The sequence below is a fragment of the Babylonia areolata genome, chromosome 14 (assembly GCF_041734735.1).
Source record: "Babylonia areolata isolate BAREFJ2019XMU chromosome 14, ASM4173473v1, whole genome shotgun sequence".
Classification (NCBI taxonomy): Eukaryota; Metazoa; Mollusca; class Gastropoda; order Neogastropoda; family Buccinidae; genus Babylonia; species Babylonia areolata.
In genome coordinates, this window is record NC_134889.1 from 34,674,964 (window position 1) to 34,694,045 (window position 19,082).

The following is a 19,082-nucleotide window of genomic DNA, read 5'->3' on the forward strand; positions in this document are numbered from 1 at the left end:
TGAGAAGTCCATTATGAGGACATCGGTCTGGTTGTCTCCCTCCATGTTGGTTAGCAGTTCATCTGTGAATTCCAGGAGCTGTGTCTCGCAGGATCTTCCACTCCGGTAGCCGTGTTTGTAGTCGTTCAAGATGCTGTGGGCCTTAAGGTGTTTCACTATGCCACTGGTGATGATGTGCTGTAGTAGTTTACATACCACACTGGTAAGGGAGACTGGCTGGTAGTTAGAGGGGTCGTACTGTTCCCCTTTTTTGTTCTGCAGTGTACGCATTTTTTCCCTCATGCCAAATAAAATGTGTGGGTTTCTGTTAAGAAACTGTTAAAGGGGATAGATATGTTGGAATGTTGGGTCATCTGATCCACTGTCAAAGCCAGTGTTTTCAAATGTCATTGAAACCGGGTTCTAAAGGGGATATAGATATGTTGGAATGTTGGGTCATCTGATCCACTGTCAAAGCCAGTGTTTTCAAATGTCATTGAAACCGGGTTCTATGTCCCCCCCTCAGTGTGTTTTCCACTCTGCCTTGGCTCACGCACTTTCGTCAACAGTTCTGATATCATTATCATAACTGACCTACACAATGTTCTGATATCGTTATCATAACTGACCTGCACAATGTTCTGATATCGTTATCATAACTGACCTGCACAATGTTCTGATATCATTATCTTAACTGACCTGCACAATGTTCTGATATCGTTATCATAACTGACCTACACAATGTTCTGATATCGTTATCATAACTGACCTGCACAATGTTCTGACATCGTTATCATAAATGACCTGCACAATGTTCTGACATCGTTATTATAACTGACCTGCACAATGTTCTGATATCCTTATCGTAACTGTCCTGCACAATGTTTTGATATCGTTATCATAACTGACCTGCACAATGTTCTGATATCGTTATCACAACTGACCTGCACAATGTTTTGATATCGTTATCATAACTGACCTGCACAATGTTCTGATATCGTTATCATAACTGACCTGCACAATGTTCTGATATCATTATCTTAACTGACCTGCACAATGTTCTGATATCGTTATCATAACTGACCTGCACAATGTTCTGATATCGTTATCATAACTGACCTGCACAATGTTCTGATATCGTTATCATATCTGACCTGCACGATGTACCTTTTGTCATTCACACAAGAGATGATCTGGACTCAACGGCGATCACAGCCTGGAGTTATTCATCACCTCCTTATTTCACATGTTCTCTCTCTCTCTGTCTTGCTCTGATTTAGCAATGAAAAGTGTAACCTAATTCATGTGCATGCACAGACACACAGACACGTACAATCTGGCAGCCACCCGAGCCATTGTCCAGAATGTGGATGATCACACTGACCAGTTGCCCAAAGGAAGAGACTGATCAGGACCACAGAAAACCCATGTAGGTGTGTGCCAGCTGAAAGGAATGAGTCATGCATGGAGTTGGATCACAGTCCTGGAAGGAATTTTCCAACTTCAGTAACAAAATGCATGACTGCAGGGCCTGGGTTTGAGACCACCCCCCACCCACCCGAAAAGAAACAAAAAATTGGCAGTACAGTGCATAATGCCCAGAAAATGGACAGTTTGGTGTGTGTTGTGGTTTGCCTGTGTTGGATTTGTTTAACATGTTTGGCAAGTTGGTGGTTTGTGTTCTATGTGTTTGTGTGTATGGTGTGCAATGTGGTTTGTGTTCTATGTGTTTGTGTGTATGGTGTGCAATGTGGTTTGTGTTCGATTTGTTTTTCAGTCTTTGGTGTGTTGTGGTTTGTTTGTCTTCAATTTCTTTGTGTTAAATATCTTGTGGTTTGTTTGCATATTGTTTTGTGTGTTTTAGAGTGTTTTGTGGTTTGTATTGGACTTGTTTATGTGTTGTGTTTGACACGGTTTGTGTTGCACTTATTTATGTGTTAGGTGTGCGATATGGTTTGTGTTGGACTTATTTATGTGTTAGGTGTGTGATATAGTGTTGCAATTGTTTATGTCTTATGTGTACAATATGGTTTGTGTTAGACTTATTTATGTGTTAGGTGTGTGATATAGTGTTGCACTTGTTTATGTGTTAGATCTGCAATATGGTTTATGTTGGACATATTTATGTGTTAAGTGTGTGATATGGTTTGTGTTGGACTTCTTTATGTGTTATATGGTTTGTGTTGGACTTTTTTATGTGTTAGGTGTGCAGTATGGTTTGTGTGGGACTTACTTATGTGTTAGGTGTGCTGTAACCGCCTTCCTCTCCGTTGAACCGATAGGTTTCTTCCGCAGATTCTGCCGGATCCAGACTTCGCATGCATGGGTAGACACACCCCGGGGGCCAACTGTGTGTGGCATGCACACAGCACAGTGGAGCTAGATGGCCGTCAGTGGCTCTCCTGAGCCGACGCCCTTTTATGGATCTCCATAAGGGTGTCTGGCCACCCGCCTCACCAGTCCCGGAAGGGAGCAGTGGGAGTGCCGGTTTAGTCACCAGCAACCCGACCCTGAACAAGTTGTACTGGATTACAGGTTACCAGTAGCAGATCTAATGACCTGACCTGACACTAATCGCACTGTGGAGTGCAGAGAGCAAGATGAGACACCGAAAGGATATCTTGGTCATCCACTGCATCCGTGCTCATCCTCCAGTCGTCTTGACTTAGTCTTGCCACTGGAAATTGGTGGACCCGGACGAGAGAGTGAGGTCGACGTTGCGCAAATCCTCTTCACTTTAAACAAACTCATCGCGTAAGTCATCAGTCATCCAAAATGACCTTTCATCCTTCATCATTTCATCACCCCCAAGTCCTGTGGCGACAGGCGAGCGACGAAACGACAGGTGTGGGTACACTGGCAGTCGCAGCCGCAGACCTGCACGCAGGCGGCTCAGGCCATAGGGTCGTTCTTCATCGACAGGAGCAGCGATGGAGCTCGGCAGCCGTCTGAGCGTCTGAGCAGCCCTCTTTAGGAATGCACTGCTCACCTCCCTGGCATGAGGAAGGGGCTAGAAAAGGTGCCCTAAAAATTGCCTGCTCCATATCACCCTGGCCAGCATACCGCGGCTGGCGGGGACCCTACATCAGCGGTCGAAACAAAAAGAAAGAAAAGAAAAAAACAAGGATCGTTCCTCTCACCATTGGTGCTTGGAACATAAGGACTCTCCTGGACAGAGATAACGCGGACAGACCCCAAAGGAGAACGGCACTGATTGCATCTGAACTCGCCAGATACAACATTGACATCGCAGCCTTGAGTGAGACTCGGCTTGCAGGCGAAGGCGAGCTCTGTGAACGGGGATCTGGTTACACCTTCTTCTGGAGTGGACGAGGAAGCGAAGAGCGACGTGAGGCTGGCGTTGGTTTTGCAGTAAAAACAGCACTTGTCAGCAAGTTTCAGTTTCAGTTTCACTTTCTCAAGGAGGCGTCACTGCGTTCGGACAAATCCATACACGCTACACCACATCTGTTGAGCAGATGCCTGACCAGCAGCATAACCCAACGCGCTTAGTCAGGCCTTGAGTGCATGCTTACATATTTGTGTACCTATGAAGGGGATTTCATTTTACGTAATTTCGCCAGAGGACAACACTCTCGTTGCCATGGGTTCTTTTTCAGTGCGCCAAGTGCGTGCTGCACACGGGACCTCGGTTTATCGTCTCATCCGAAAGACTAGACGCTCAGTTTGATTTTCCAGTCAAACTTAGGAGAAAGGGCGAGAGCGGGATTCGAACCCACACCCTCACGGACTCTCTGTATTGGCAGCTGAGCGTCTTAACCATTCTGCCACCTTCCTCCTTGTCAGCAAGCTAGCTGGAATCCCAAAGGGAGTCAACGATAGGCTTATGACCATGAAACTCCCACTGGCATCTGGCCAGAAGCACCTCACCATTGTCAGTGCCTACGCCCCAACCATGACCAACCCGGATGAAGTGAAGGCGAAGTTCTACGAGGACCTTCACTCTGTCATTGCTGCTATCCCTAAAGCAGACAAGCTCATCATTCTTGGGGACTTCAATGCTAGAGTTGGCTCTGACTACATCTCCTGGGATGGAGTGATTGGAAAGCACGGTGTGGGCCACTGCAACCCAAATGGATTGCTTTTGCTTCAGACTTGTGCAGAGCACGAACTGCTGATAACCAACACAGGTTTCTGCCTCCCTACCCGTAACAGGACGTCATGGATGCACCCTCGCTCAAAGCATTGGCATCTCATCGATTACGTCATCGTCTGGAAAAGGGATAGGCAAGATGTACGTGTAACAAAGACCATGTGCGGCGCTGAGTGTTGGACAGACCATCGCCTTGTAGTCTCGAAGCTGAATATTCGAATCCAGCCCAAGAGACGCCCCCAAGGCCAGAAGGCTCCAAAACGGCTCAACATCGCTAAGCTGAATAACATCACCATCAAACAGTCCTTTGTGGAACTGCTGGAAGATCGTCTGGAATCCGCCTCGCTGGACAACCAGAATGTGGAGTCTGACTGGAGGACCCTGCGTGAGCTGATCTATAGTACAGCTTCAGAGACCCTGGGACCCATGACCAGAAAGCACAAAGACTGGTTTGATGAAAACTGTGATGAAATCAAGCAGCTTCTGGATGAGAAACGCCGTCTGCATCAAGCCTACCTGAGCAACCCAAAGTCCACATCAAAAAAGGATGCGTACGATGCCATCCGCAGGATTGTTCAGCAAAAGTTACGCCAGATGCAGGATAAGTGGCTGAGTGACAAAGCTGATGAGATCCAGGGATATGCTGACAGGCACGATATGAAGAGGTTCTATGATGCCTTAAAAGAAGTCTACGGCCCCACATCCTCAGGATCATCCCCCCTCCTCAGTGCAGATGGGAATAACTTGATCACCGAGAAGGAGAAAATTCTCGAACGCTGGGCTGAGCACTTCAACAGTGTCTTAAATCGCCCTTCCTCCATAAATGATGAAGCCATAGACCGTCTCCCACAAGTCCCCATCAACGAAGCACTGGACGATCCGCCAACACTTCTTGAGACCCAGAAAGCAATCCGTCTGCTATCCAGTGGCAAAGCACCTGGCTCAGACTCCATACCAGCAGAGGTCTACAAGGATGGAGGCACTGTGCTGACTGAGAAGCTCCATCAGCTGTACTCACTCATGTGGAAAGAAGAGACGATCCCCCAGGATTTCAAAGATGCATCTATCATTCACTTGTACAAGCGAAAGGGGAACCGGCAAGCCTGTGATAACCATCGGGGCATTTCCTTGCTCTCCATCACAGGCAAGATACTTGCCAGGATCCTACTAAACCGCCTCACAGCACACCTTGACCAAGGTCATTTCCCTGAGAGCCAATGTGGATTCCGTAAAGAGCGTGGAACCACCGACATGGTGTTTGCTGCAAGGCAGCTGCAAGAGAAATGTCAGGAGCAAAATGTTGATCTGTTCTCCACCTATGTCGACCTCACTAAGGCCTTCGACACCGTGAGTAGAGAGGGACTGTGGAAGATCATGGCCAAGTACGGATGCCCTCGGAAATTTATTTCCTTGGTCAGCCAGTTCCATGAAGGCATGCAGGCTCGAGTCCAGGACAATGGCGAAACATCTGCTCCTTTTGCTGTCACAAATGGTGTCAAGCAAGGCTGCGTCCTGGCTCCAACGCTGTTCAGCCTCATGTTCTCTGCAATGCTTACTGATGCCTTCAGAGATGGCGATGTTGGAATCGGCCTAAAGTACCGAACAGATGGCAAGTTGTTTAACCTCAGAAGGCTACAAGCAAAAACGAAGGTCATGACAGACATCATCAGAGACTTTTTGTTTGCTGATGATTGTGCCCTCAACGCTGGATCTGAAGCTGACATGCAACTCAGCATCGACAAGTTTGCCACTGCCAGCAGGAACTTTGGCCTTACCATCAGCACGAGGAAAACTGAAGTTCTCCATCAGCCAGCCCCAGGGAAACCCTACGTTGAGCCCAACATCACAGTCAACGGTCAGAGACTCAGTGCGGTGGAGCGGTTCACATACCTTGGTAGCACACTATCACGAAATGCGACCATTGACGATGAAGTGAACGTCAGGATTGCAAGAGCAAGCGCAACTTTTGGCAGACTCAGTGCAAATGTCTGGAACAGAAGAGGCATTAGTCTTGAGACCAAGCTAAAGGTCTACAGAGCAGTAGTTCTCCCCACACTACTGTACACCTGCGAAACTTGGACAGGGTACCAACGACATGCCAAGAAGCTGAACCACTTCCACACAACATGCCTCAGGAAGCTACTGAACATCAAGTGGCAAGACAGGACCCCAGACACAGAGGTGCTCGCAAAAGCCACCCTTCCCAGCATCTTCACCATCCTGATGCAGTCCCAGCTTCGCTGGGCTGGACACGTGGCGCGCATGCCAGACCATCGGCTGCCCAAAAGGCTCTTCTATGGCGAGCTGCAACAAGGGAAGAGATCACACGGAGGTCAGAAGAAGCGCTTCAGAGATACTCTGAAAGTCTCTCTTAAAGCGTTTGATATCAACCCTGACTCCTGGGAGGAATCTGCAGTGGACCGTGACAAATGGTGCGCTGCTGTGCACAAAGGTGCCAAGTTGTGCGAGGCCAACAGGACTGCTGCAGCTATTCAGAAGAGGCAGGCCAGAAAGTCACGGGCAAACAAGCCCCCTGACAATGATATGCCTGTCTTTGTCTGCCCCAACTGTCAGCGAACATTTCGTGCGCAGATTGGACTATTCAGTCATCTGCGCATTCACAGATAGATTCATGAGCATCCTCCCCCCCCACCCCACCACCACTCTCCCCCCATCCCCCAGCTGGATGACAATGATGGTCATCATCGATCTCGATGGACACACCACCACCACCACCACCAGGTGTGCGATATAGTTTGTGTTGGACTTATTTGTATGTTATGTGTACAATACGGTTTGTGTTGGACTTATTTATGTGTTAGGTGTGCAGTATGGTTTGTGTTGGATTTATTTGTGTTAGGTTTGTGATATGGTTTGTGTTGGACTTCTTTGTGTGTTGGGTGTGTGATATGGTGTGTGTTGGACTTATGTGTTGGGTGTGTGGTATGGTTTGTGTTGGACTTATTTGTGTGTTGGGTGTGTGATATGGTTTGTGTTGGACTTATTTATGTGTTGGGTGTGTGATATGGTATGCTTGGGGCTGCTGCAGATTTGTTGATGTATACGGTGCATTGTTTATTTTTGGTTAGATTTGTTTACGTGTTTGGTGCATCATGGTTTGTGTGCATGTGTTTGCTGTGGTTTCCTTGTGTTAGATTTTAAAAACTGAAGTACCAGACATCCAAGAACCCTGCCAAGACCAGCTGACCAGCACCCAGTTTGCTTGTGAATGGATGTTAGTTCCCCCCCATCTCAAATTCATTCTGTGGCCAGACTGCATGCTGACAAGACACCAGGGGTTTGCTGTCCACAGGCTGTCTTGTAGACCTGCTGTCTGCTGTCTTTGGCCTTGTGATGTAATGCCAATCAGCATGGGGGCAGGGGTGGGGGTGTGAACAACTACCGTGATTAATATTAATCACCATGGGAAGTGAACAACTCCACTGATTAATATCAATCACCATGGGAAGGTGAACAACTCCACTGATTAATATAAATCACCATGGGAAGTGAACAACTCCACTGATTAATATCAATCACCACAGGAAGTGAACAACTCCACTGATTAATATCAATCACTATGGGAAGTGAACAACTCCACTGATATTCAATCACAATGAGAGGTGAACAACTCCACTGATTAATATTTATCACCACAGGAAGTGAACAACTCCACTGATTAATATCAATCATCATTGGAAGGTGAACAACTCCACTGATTAATATCAATCATCGTGGGAAGGTGAACAACTCCACTGATTAATATCAATCACCATGGCAAGTGAACAACTCCACTGATAAATATCAATCACCATGGGAAGGTGAACAACACCGATTAATATCAATCACCATGGGAAGGTGAACAACACTGATTAATATCAATCACCATGGAAAGGTGAACAACTCCACTGATTAATATCAATCACAATGGGAAGGTGAACAACTCCACTGATTAATATCAATCACCGTGGGAGGTGAACAACACCGATTAATATCAATCACCATGGGAGGTAAACAAAGTACAAACCCAGTGATTATTACTGATCACAATGGGGAGGTAATTAGCTCCACAGCTGTCTCTCCAGTCAACAGGAAATCTCGGGGCAGAATGACTGTTTACAGGTCAGGATATTCATCCCTCCACCAGTGACACTGACACTGCTGATCCCAAAGTTGCAGAAGGGCAAAGAGAGTCAGCATGAAATCACTCCTTCCACTGACTGTTTCTGGACGTTCAACATGGCCTGACAGGTTGTCAGCAGGGAAACAGACACACACATGCATGAGCACACACACACACACACACTCATGAACACACACACACACACTCATGTACTCACACACACACTCATGAACACGCACACACACACACACACTCATGAACTCACACACACACACACTCATGAACACACACACACACACTCATGAACACACACACACACGAGTCGCATGGACAACAGAGACAATTGGGTGATCACCCACCCCCCTGCACCCCTTTATTCACACTCACCAGTCAAAAACTGCACAGAGACACCCCCTGCACCCCTTTATTCACACTCACCAGTCAAAAACTGCACAGAGACACCCCCTGCACCTCTTTATTCACACTCACCAGTCAAAAACTGCACAGAGACACCCCCTGCACCCCTTTATTCACACTCACCAGTCAAAAACTGCACAGAGACACCCCCTGCACCCCTTTATTCACACTCACCAGTCAAAAACTGCACAGAGACACCCCCTGCACCCCTTTATTCACACTCACCAGTCAAAAACTGCACAGAGACACCCCCTGCACCCCTTTATTCACACTCACCAGTCAAAAACTGCACAGAGACACCCCCACACCCCTGCACCCCTTTATTCACACTCACCAGTCAAAAAGTGTAGAGAGATACCCCCCCACCCCCTGCACCCCTTTATTCACACTCACCGGTCAAAAACTGCACAGAGACACCCCCTGCACCCCTTTATTCACACTCACCAGTCAAAAACTGCACAGAGACACCCCCTGCACCCCTTTATTCACACTCACCAGTCAAAAACTGCACAGAGACACCCCTGCACCTCTTTATTCACACTCACCAGTCAAAAACTGCACAGAGACACCCCCACCCCCCTGCACCCCTTTATTCACACTCACCAGTCAAAAACTGCACAGAGACACCCCCTGCACCTCTTTATTCACACTCACCAGTCAAAAACTGCACAGAGACACCCCCTGCACCCCTTTATTCACACTCACCAGTCAAAAACTGCACAGAGACACCCCCACCCCCCTGCACCCCTTTATTCACACTCACCAGTCAAAAACTACACAGAGACACCCCCACCCCCCTGCACCCCTTTATTCACACTCACCAGTCAAAAACTGCACAGAGACACCCCCACCCCCCTGCACCCCTTTATTCACACTCACCAGTCAAAAACTGCACAGAGACACCCCCACCCCCCTGCACCCCTTTATTCACACTCACCAGTCAAAAACTGCACAGAGACACCCCCTGCACCTCTTTATTCACACTCACCAGTCAAAAACTGCACAGAGACACCCCCCTGCACCCCTTTATTCACACTCACCAGTCAAAAACTGCACAGAGACACCCCCACCCCCCTGCACCCCTTTATTCACTCTCACCAGTCAAAAACTGCACAGAGACACCCCCACCCCCCTGCACCCCTTTATTCACACTCACCAGTCAAAAACTGCACAGAGACACCCCCCTGCACCCCTTTATTCACACTCACCAGTCAAAAACTGCACAGAGACACCCCCACCCCCCTGCACCCCTTTATTCACACTCACCAGTCAAAAACTGCACAGAGACACCCCCACCCCCCTGCACCCCTTTATTCACACTCACCAGTCAAAAACTGCACAGAGACACCCCCCTGCACCCCTTTATTCACACTCACCAGTCAAAAACTGCACAGAGACACCCCCTACACCCCTTTATTCACACTCACCAGTCAAAAACTGCACAGAGACACCCCCCCCCCACCCCCCTGCACCCCTTTATTCACACTCACCAGTCAAAAACTGCACAGAGACACCCCCTGCACCTCTTTATTCACACTCACCAGTCAAAAACTGCACAGAGACACCCCCCTGCACCCCTTTATTCACACTCACCAGTCAAAAACTGCACAGAGACACCCCCCTGCACCCCTTTATTCACACTCACCAGTCAAAAACTGCACAGAGACATTTTACAGGCCAACAATAAGCCTACCAGCCCTGTGCCACAAGTGTAACACTGTTCGGTTTACAGCCCAGCCCAACACCTTGGGACATGTTGGGGATAAGAAAATAATAATAATAATAATTCTTTTTTTTTTTTACATGACAAACAAACAACACTGAAACGCAATCATAAACCAACACCATGAATAAAAAAAGAAATAAAATAAAGAGAACCACCCCCAGACCTTGGAAACCCATTCAGGCCCACACACCACACCACCATGCTCCAACCAAGACCACAGCACTGAACAACTTGATCTTCAGGGCACCAACCATCGCTTCATTAGACTCCACCCCACTGGCACTTGATGTCACATTTAACACCACAATGGCATAAACATATACACACAACAGGCATGTATGTACAGCCAACACCATCCAATAGGCAATAATGCACATTTCTTAGCTGCCAAAAAACAACAAAAACACCACCAAGAAAACAACAACAAACTGTTAAGAGTACCAATCAGGAAACATTGCTGATTAAACACCAGTCTATCACCAAATCAATATATACATACATGCTTGTCTGTCTGTCTTTCTTACATTAAAAAAACTGGGGGAAGGGGAGGGGTGTTCTTTTTTGTGTGTGCTTTATGTCTTTGTGCTTTTGTCTGCATTTGTTAAAAATCACCAAAAAATGATTGTCACAATACTGAATGTTCTTCCTTCCTGTCAGCTTCATACATGTCCCACTGAAGCTGTTTGGTTGTTTTACTCCTTGGACCAGAAAATTGTTTTTTGATGACATGTAATTGCAAGTGAACCTGGTTTTTTGTGTGTGTGTGCTTTTGTTTTGTTTTTTCATTTACAGCACATTGATTTATGATACATTGAAAATGTAGTTAGTTGTGATTCATGTTGAAAAACAGAAAGAATAGAACTGTGTTTTCAAGGGTGAAAAAAAAAATCCAACAGTCTATCATCAAATAACGTCCAACAGACTATTATAAAAAAAACATTACTGTTTTAACATCTAACAGTCTATCATCAAGAAACATTACTGATTGAACATTCAGTAGTCTATCACCAAGAAACATAACTGATTAAACATGCAACAGTCTATCATCAAGGAACCTTAGTGACTAAAAATCCAACAGTTTATCATCAAGGAACCTTAGTGACTAAAAATCCAACAGTCTATCATCAAGAAACATAACTGATTAAACATCCAACAGTCTATCATCAAGGAACCTTAGTGACTAAAAATCCAACAGTTTATCATCAAGGAACCTTAGTGACTAAAAATCCAACAGTCTATCATCAAGAAACATTACTGATTAAACATGCAACAGTCTATCATCAAGGAACATTGCTAACTAAACACGCAACAGTCTATCATCAAGGAACATTACCAGAGAAACATTACTAACTAAACACCCAACAGTCTATCATCAAGGAACATTACTAACTAAACACCCAACAGTCTATCATCAAGAAACATTACTAACTAAACACCCAACAGTCTATCATCAAGGAACATTACTAACTAAACACCCAACAGTCTATCATCAAGAAACATTACTGATTAAACATGCAACAGTCTATCATCAAGGAACATTACTAACTAAACACCCAACAGTCTATCATCAAGAAACATTACTAACTAAACACCCAACAGTCTATCATCAAGAAACATTGCTAACTAAACACCCAACAGTCTATCATCAAGAAACATTACTGATTAAACATGCAACAGTCTATCATCAAGGAACATTACTAACTAAACACCCAACAGTCTATCATCAAGGAACATTACTAACTAAACACCCAACAGTCTATCATCAAGAAACATTGCTAACTAAACACCCAACAGTCTATCATCAAGAAACATTACTGATTAAACATCCAACAGTCTATCATCAAGGAACATTACTGATTAAACACCCAACAGACTATCATCAAGAAACATTACTGATTAAACACCCAACAGTCTATCATCAAGGAACATTACTAACTAAACACCCAACAGTCTATCATCAAGAAACATTGCTAACTAAACACCCAACAGTCTATCATCAAGAAACATTACTGATTAAACACCCAACAGTCTACCATCAAGAAACATTACTGATTAAACATGCAACAGTCTATCATCAAGAAACATTACTGATTAAACACCCAACAGCCTATCATCAAGAAACATTACTGACTAACTAAACACCCAACAGTCTATCATCAAGAAACATTACCAGAGAAACATTACTGACTATACACCCAACAGTATCATCAACGAACATCTTTTGCAAATTTATTTATGAATAATATTCACACAAAAATCAATTCATGATCAAAAACAACCTTTGTACATAAGAATACAGAGACATGGAGATATAAAATAATGAAATGAAGAAAAACAAGAGAGGCAAGGCCTTCAAAATTCACCTGTGATACACTTGGGGGGAAAAATTATCGTTAAAATGTGTTCTGTATTTGTCATTACAAAGCTTCGGGTTAAAGAAAAAAAATGCCTGAGCGCAGATTCAAACCCTGCATGTTCGGGTGGGAAGAAATTGTCTTACTCACTGCACTGTTGCGGATCCACGAATGTTGTTCAAAAATTAATATTTAAGCATGCTTTTTTAAGGTGATAAATCAATTGTGGTATTCCAAGTGATAATGCTGTTTAAATCATATCATTTTGGTGTATCTCAGGCATTCAAAAATTCTTTAAGGGCAATTAAGAATTCTTTAAAGTCCATGGTAAAGGAGACGTGGCTATCACCTCAATCACACTGCAACTTTTAGCCATTTTTCTCTGGATCTAAATAGATGTACAAGTTTAATTACGCCTGCCGGTAAAGTACCACATGTTCGATTCAGTTTCTCTTTTATGTTCATTCTAGTTAATTGAGTATCCACTTTAAAAGATTCATACGCAGTAAACACGTTGATGATGTAGTCTGTGTCACTGTTTGTGTTCTGTCCAGAATTCATATTTCTTTCCATTTAATTGCAAACAAGAAAACCAAGGTCACGTCGTCACTCACTCAGCATCGCCAAAGCCACTGCAACTGGGATGCAGTTATATGGTGTTTTCGGAATCCCAGAAATGGCCTCAACGAAATAAAGCCTTAATTATATTTGGGAGACTTACAAACTCTTATTGGTATGACTGTGGAGATTTTTTTTCCTACAATTTTAAAGCCAAAGTTGGTATTGACGGACAAAGTATTTCCAGAAAAAATGGCAATGTTAAAGTTTACCAAGGACACACACACACACACACACACACACACACACACACACACACACACACTGGGTTAAAGCATAGACTCACTTTGTTTACACAAGTGAGTCAAAAATGAATGAGTACAATAATGGTTTATGCATACATTTGAATATACAAACACATAGGCAGACAGACACGAGGAGAATTGTGTTGTACATTCACACTAACATTAACGCTCGCATATGCTTGCATACATGTTTATAAGTTTACACATAAAGGAAATTTTCTTCCTAAAATTATGTTTAAATAACATACTTACCGTGACCCACTAGTGCAGACTCCGGCAGGGGTCTGACATTCCTGTCCTGTGCAAACTACTATCCGCCTATGCAGAGAAAACGAAAGTAGCTACAGCCGATAGCCTACCGGAAGTAGGTAACCTCCCCTTTGCTCCCCTGACTAGCGCCCTCTTTTTCCGGCAGCCATCTTGACTCCTGTTCCTAATCAGCATTTGGAAAAGAAGACATGCTGACAAACCAATGTCACCATTTCAACAGCTGAATTATGAGAAAGAAGAAAAAAACACCCCAAAAACCAAAAACCAACACAAGTTCAGAAGGGAACAGACCATCAACATGACTAAACTAGAAGAGACAGAGAAATCAACAACAGCAGGCCAGGTTGGAGATGTCAACCATTCACCTGCTGATCAGAAAGGAGAACACGCGTTGTGCCAGAACACATGGTCCATTCACATCCACAACCATACACCTCCAATTTTCACATTTTCCCTTCTTTGTTTTCTTCTTCTCTTTCTTTAGTTCATTCTTGTTGCAGTTTTGGGCTAGTTCATTTGCACACACATAATATGCACAAACAGTTATATTAGTGTGTTAAATAGTCAATGAGAAATAACTGATAAAAGGTTGTTGCAGTATAGATCTTCATCCTATTCTTGCATGCCACAACCACATAAAAGGAGCTGCTGGGTGGTTGCACAGTACAGAAATGCTCAGCTAAAAGAAAGGAAAGTAGAAGGTTCGTGGCACAAACCTCAAACAGACAGCTGTTGGTTTCTGTCACGGGAAACAGTGAACACAGACAACCATCATGCTCAGTGCCACAACCACACACAGGAACACAGTAGGGTTGTGGCATCACACTTCCAGCCTGTCTGGATGTAGCTCACTTTCTGCCACAAAGTAAAAACAAAAAATGTTTTGATTGTGGCTAAAAATCAAATGCTAACTTTTCTGCAGGCAAAAACAAACTGGGAATTTTAAAAGCATATTTTGACTGATTATTTTCAAGCTTTTTTTTTTTTTTACATATTCACACTGATGATTCGAAACACTGAAATTATTTCCTTGTTTTTTTGTTGTTGTTTTTTTGTTTGTTTGTTGTTGTTGTTTTTTAAAGTCTGTGGCTAAAATAATGACACAGCTTGTTTGTGTTTTTTTTCCCAATGTTGAAGGTCTTTGTGATGACACATTCAGGTGAAATAAGTGTTGCTGTCAGTCTCCAGTCTATTTTCAAGTTCACATCAAGTTTCAAAACTGGTTTTGTTTCTTGGTGAATTCATAACTCATTGTAAAAGTGTGCTAGAGTTAACTGTTCACGCTGTTTCTCTCCAAATTTATACATGGCCTTTATGCACAAGAAACATTCAGTTGATTACCCTTGCTTCCATCATGCCGAAAACAAGATAATGCTTTTGATGCAGCTTTCCAACTGAAGAATATTGAACTGGTCATTGAAAAGGGAAACTGAGCTGCTGCCCACTGTTGTTTATTTTTTTCTCAAACAACATTTGCAGCTTATAAATCACTGCAGCTTATGTATGAATAAATTCCCCCTTTTTTTTTTAATTTAGGGAATCCGGCTTATGAAACGATGCGCTCAACAGCCTGAATTTTAGGGTACATCTAAGCACAAAGGCCTTACCCCTTGCTAGTTGAGTATTTCAACTGGTAGTTCCTGAAAATGGCCATGTGTGGTGATGTACGGACATGGCTGTGGACAGACAATCTGTTGAGACAGGTCCAGGGATACAGGTCCAGGGACACAGGTCCAGGGACAGACAATCTGTTGAGACAGGTCCAGGGACACAGGTCCAGGGACAGACAATCTGTTGAGACAGGTCCAGGGACACAGGTCCAGGGACAGACAATCTGTTGAGACAGGTCCAGGGACACAGGTCCAGGGACAGACAATCTGTTGAGACAGGTCCAGGGACACAGGTCCAGGGACACAGGTCCAGGGACAGACAATCTGTTGAGACAGGTCCAGGGACAGAAGACCTACTGAGACAGGTCCAGGGACACAGGTCCAGGCACAGATGACCTGCTGAGACAGGTCCAGGGACAGATGACCTGCTGAGACAGGTCCAGGGACAGGTGGAGATGACCACACTGACACGCCACAAGGCAAGCAGGCAGCCACAGCCCATGCCGGTGCTCACTGTCAGGAGCCTGCCCCCCCCCCCCCTGCCCCCCACACCCTCCCTGTCACCCTGCAGCCATCAACCAACAAAGCAATGCAGGGAATATGTCAAATCCCAATTTTTTTTTCTAACCTTGTGAAAACACAGCATCCAAATACTGCTCTATGCTGGCGTCCTTTTTTCATACACACTGTTACCTACATCAGGGTTTCTGTGATGTCACACAAGTAAACTGGATATGGCGTCATTCAAATTTTGTGCCCATTAACAGCGCAACAGCTGCATTTTATCTCAATACAAGTTAAAAGTATTCATTGAAAACAGTTCAGAAATGGAAGTCTAACTGAAAGGAGTTTTGGATCAGCACTCATACAGTTTTATTAGCAAAGTAATGTGTTAAAAACATTTTTTTTAATTAAAAAGAAGAAAGAAATACCATTACCAGAAGAGTTCACAAGTAACAGTAATTTGACGAGGTTTCAATGCATGAATATGTCATGCTGCAGTCAGCTCTTTCTTAAGGACATTTGCTAGAACTTGCATTGTACACTACCACTTGATGAAATATTTACCAAAAGGACAATGATAAGGCACACACAATCAATGGCACTTCAATAATGGCACTGCTCTCTTAAACATACTCCAGCGTACGCATGTATGTATGCATGAATGTGCACATAAACACACACGCTCACAAGCATTGTCTAATATCACAGATATCAAAAGATATAAAATGAAAGTACTATTTCTACTGTTACACATGCATGCTGGCTCTCTCTCTCTCTCTCTCCCTCTCTCTCTCTCTCTACACACACACACACACACACACACACACACACACACACACACACACACACACACACTCACACACACACACACACCAACAGATTCCAGTGTAACTGGTCCAGTGGCCCCCACTCTCTTCTCATGTCATCTTCTGCAGGACGGCTGTGGCCTTCAGCTGACTGGTTCCAAAGGCAGGGTGGTCGCCTGAAACCAACAGTCCTGTTCATCAGTTCCACAGAAAACACTGACTGCAGGGTGGTCACCTCAAACCAACAGTCCTGTTCATCAGTTCTACAGAAAACACTGACTGCAGGGTGGTCACCTCAAACCAACAGTCCTGTTCATCAGTTCTACAGAAAACACTGACTGCTGCTGAGGATCTACTTTCAACAGATGAAAAATAAAATAAAATAAAAACAACGACAAAAAACAAGACAGTGAAGTCACCTTGTGGATGTACTATGTGTCATTTTGTGATGTGCTTTACCTTTCTTTTGGGGACATATCTTTTTGGGACAATCTTAAAAGCAGTATCATATGTGAGTGTTTGTTTTGCCTTATAAGATCTACCACTTTCTATGTGTTTTGTACTGTTGTGTAAGTTATATCACTTTAAATCTGCTCATATTGTCTTAAAAGTTACATCACTTTTTGTATTATGTTATAAAGTATTGCTTTCTGTGTGTCTGTACTGTCTAAAAGATTATATCACTTTTTTGTATTGTCTTGTAAGTCATGTCACTTTCTAATGGTGTTTGAGTTCCAAGTCATATCATTTTGTATGGATTTTGTATTCAGAGTTATATCACTTTCTGTATGTTTATAATCTAAGTTTTATCACTCTCAATGTGTTTGTAATCCAAGTTATATCACTTTCTCTGTGTGTGTGTGTGTGTGTGTGTGTGTGTGTGTGCGTGTGTGTGTGTGCGTGTGTGTTTTGGTGTGGGGGGCTTTTTGGGGCTTTTTTTTTTTTTGTTGTTGTTGTTGTTGTTGTCCTGTCATCTGCATTGTTTCAGTGACATTACTCCCACATCGCTCATTCCAAGTCCCCACCCCCCTCCCCTACACCCAGATTCGTCCATCACAGTCCCAGCGGCAGCAGTCCAGAGAAGACCCTGCACTGCTACTGAGTCACTTCGGTGGTGTTCAGTGGTGCCTGTTCTGACTCAACGTACTTAGGACACCACATACTAAGCCCCCTACTAACGACAATAATGGCTTAGTCACGGAGCCAGACTGAGTGAGCATCTCTTCCAGAGTGGAGACCGCCACCACGTCTCTCCAACAACAGCCCCCCATGAATCTGCCGACGTTGAAGACATTGACAGGACTCACCCCAAGCACGGAAGTGGAGGGATATCGAAACTGAGGTCACCTTGAGAGCAGGGCATGAAAGGCCACAGACTTTGATACCGTTTTGTTTATACTGATGATGATGAAGAAGGAGGATGACGATGACGATGTTGCAATGGAGGCCCATTTTGCTTTGGGACTATGTGACAAGGCTGTACTCTACGCTTCATGTCAAAATGATATCCCGATATCAACCAGCACTTTCTGTGTGTTTGTAATCCAAGTTACATCACTCTCTATGTGTTTATATTCCAATATTTATCACTCCCTTCTGTGTGTTTATGATCCATGTTATATCACTTTCTGTGTGTTTGTGATCCATGTTATATCACTTTCTGTGTGTTTGTGATCCATGTTATATCACTTTCTGTGTTTGTAATCCATGTTATATCACTTTCTGTGTGTTTGTATTCCATGTTATATCACTTTCTGTGTTTGTGATCCATGTTATATCACTTTCTGTGTGTTTGTATTCCATGTTATATCACTTTGTGTGTGTTTGTGATCCATGTTATATCACTTTCTGTGTGTTTATAATCCATGTTATATCACTTTCCGTGTGTTTATGATCCATGTTATATCACTTTCTGTGTGTTTGTGATCCATGTTATATCACTTTCTGTGTGTTTGTGATCCATGTTATATCACTTTCTCTGTGTTTGTGATCCATGTTATACCACTTTCCGTGTGTTTGTGATCCATGTTATATCACTTTCTGTGTGTTTGTGATCCATGTTATATCACTTTCTGTGTGTTTGTGATCCATGTTATACCACTTTCTGTGTGTTTCTGATCCATGTAATATCACTTCCCCTGTGTGTGTGTGTGTGTGTGTGTGTGTGTGTGTGTGTGTGATCCATGTTATATCACTTTCTGTGTGTTTGTATTCCATGTTATATCACTTTGTGTGTGTTTGTGATCCATGTTATATCACTTTGTGTGTGTTTATAATCCATGTTATATCACTTTCCGTGTGTTTATGATCCATGTT

At 43.9% G+C, this 19,082-nt stretch overlaps 1 protein-coding gene across 2 annotated transcripts in view; it reads right to left on the bottom strand.

Moving 5' to 3' along the window:
* Positions 1-11,126: 11,126 nt before the first annotated feature.
* The window catches only part of LOC143290010 (uncharacterized), a 33,768-nt gene continuing 25,812 nt past the window's right edge, over positions 11,127-19,082 (bottom strand). The window contains exons 6-7 of one of the 2 annotated variants that reach the window (XR_013056311.1): positions 16,834-16,942; positions 11,127-14,701 (exon numbers count right to left, since the gene is read on the bottom strand). Coding sequence is in view for 1 of the 2 variants with exons in the window: in XM_076599324.1 (XP_076455439.1) it covers positions 16,910-16,942 (33 nt within the window). In the remaining variant the exon portion in view is untranslated. Of the gene's footprint in view, positions 16,943-19,082 lie in introns of both variants that reach the window. The other variant, XM_076599324.1, reaches the window with a different exon arrangement.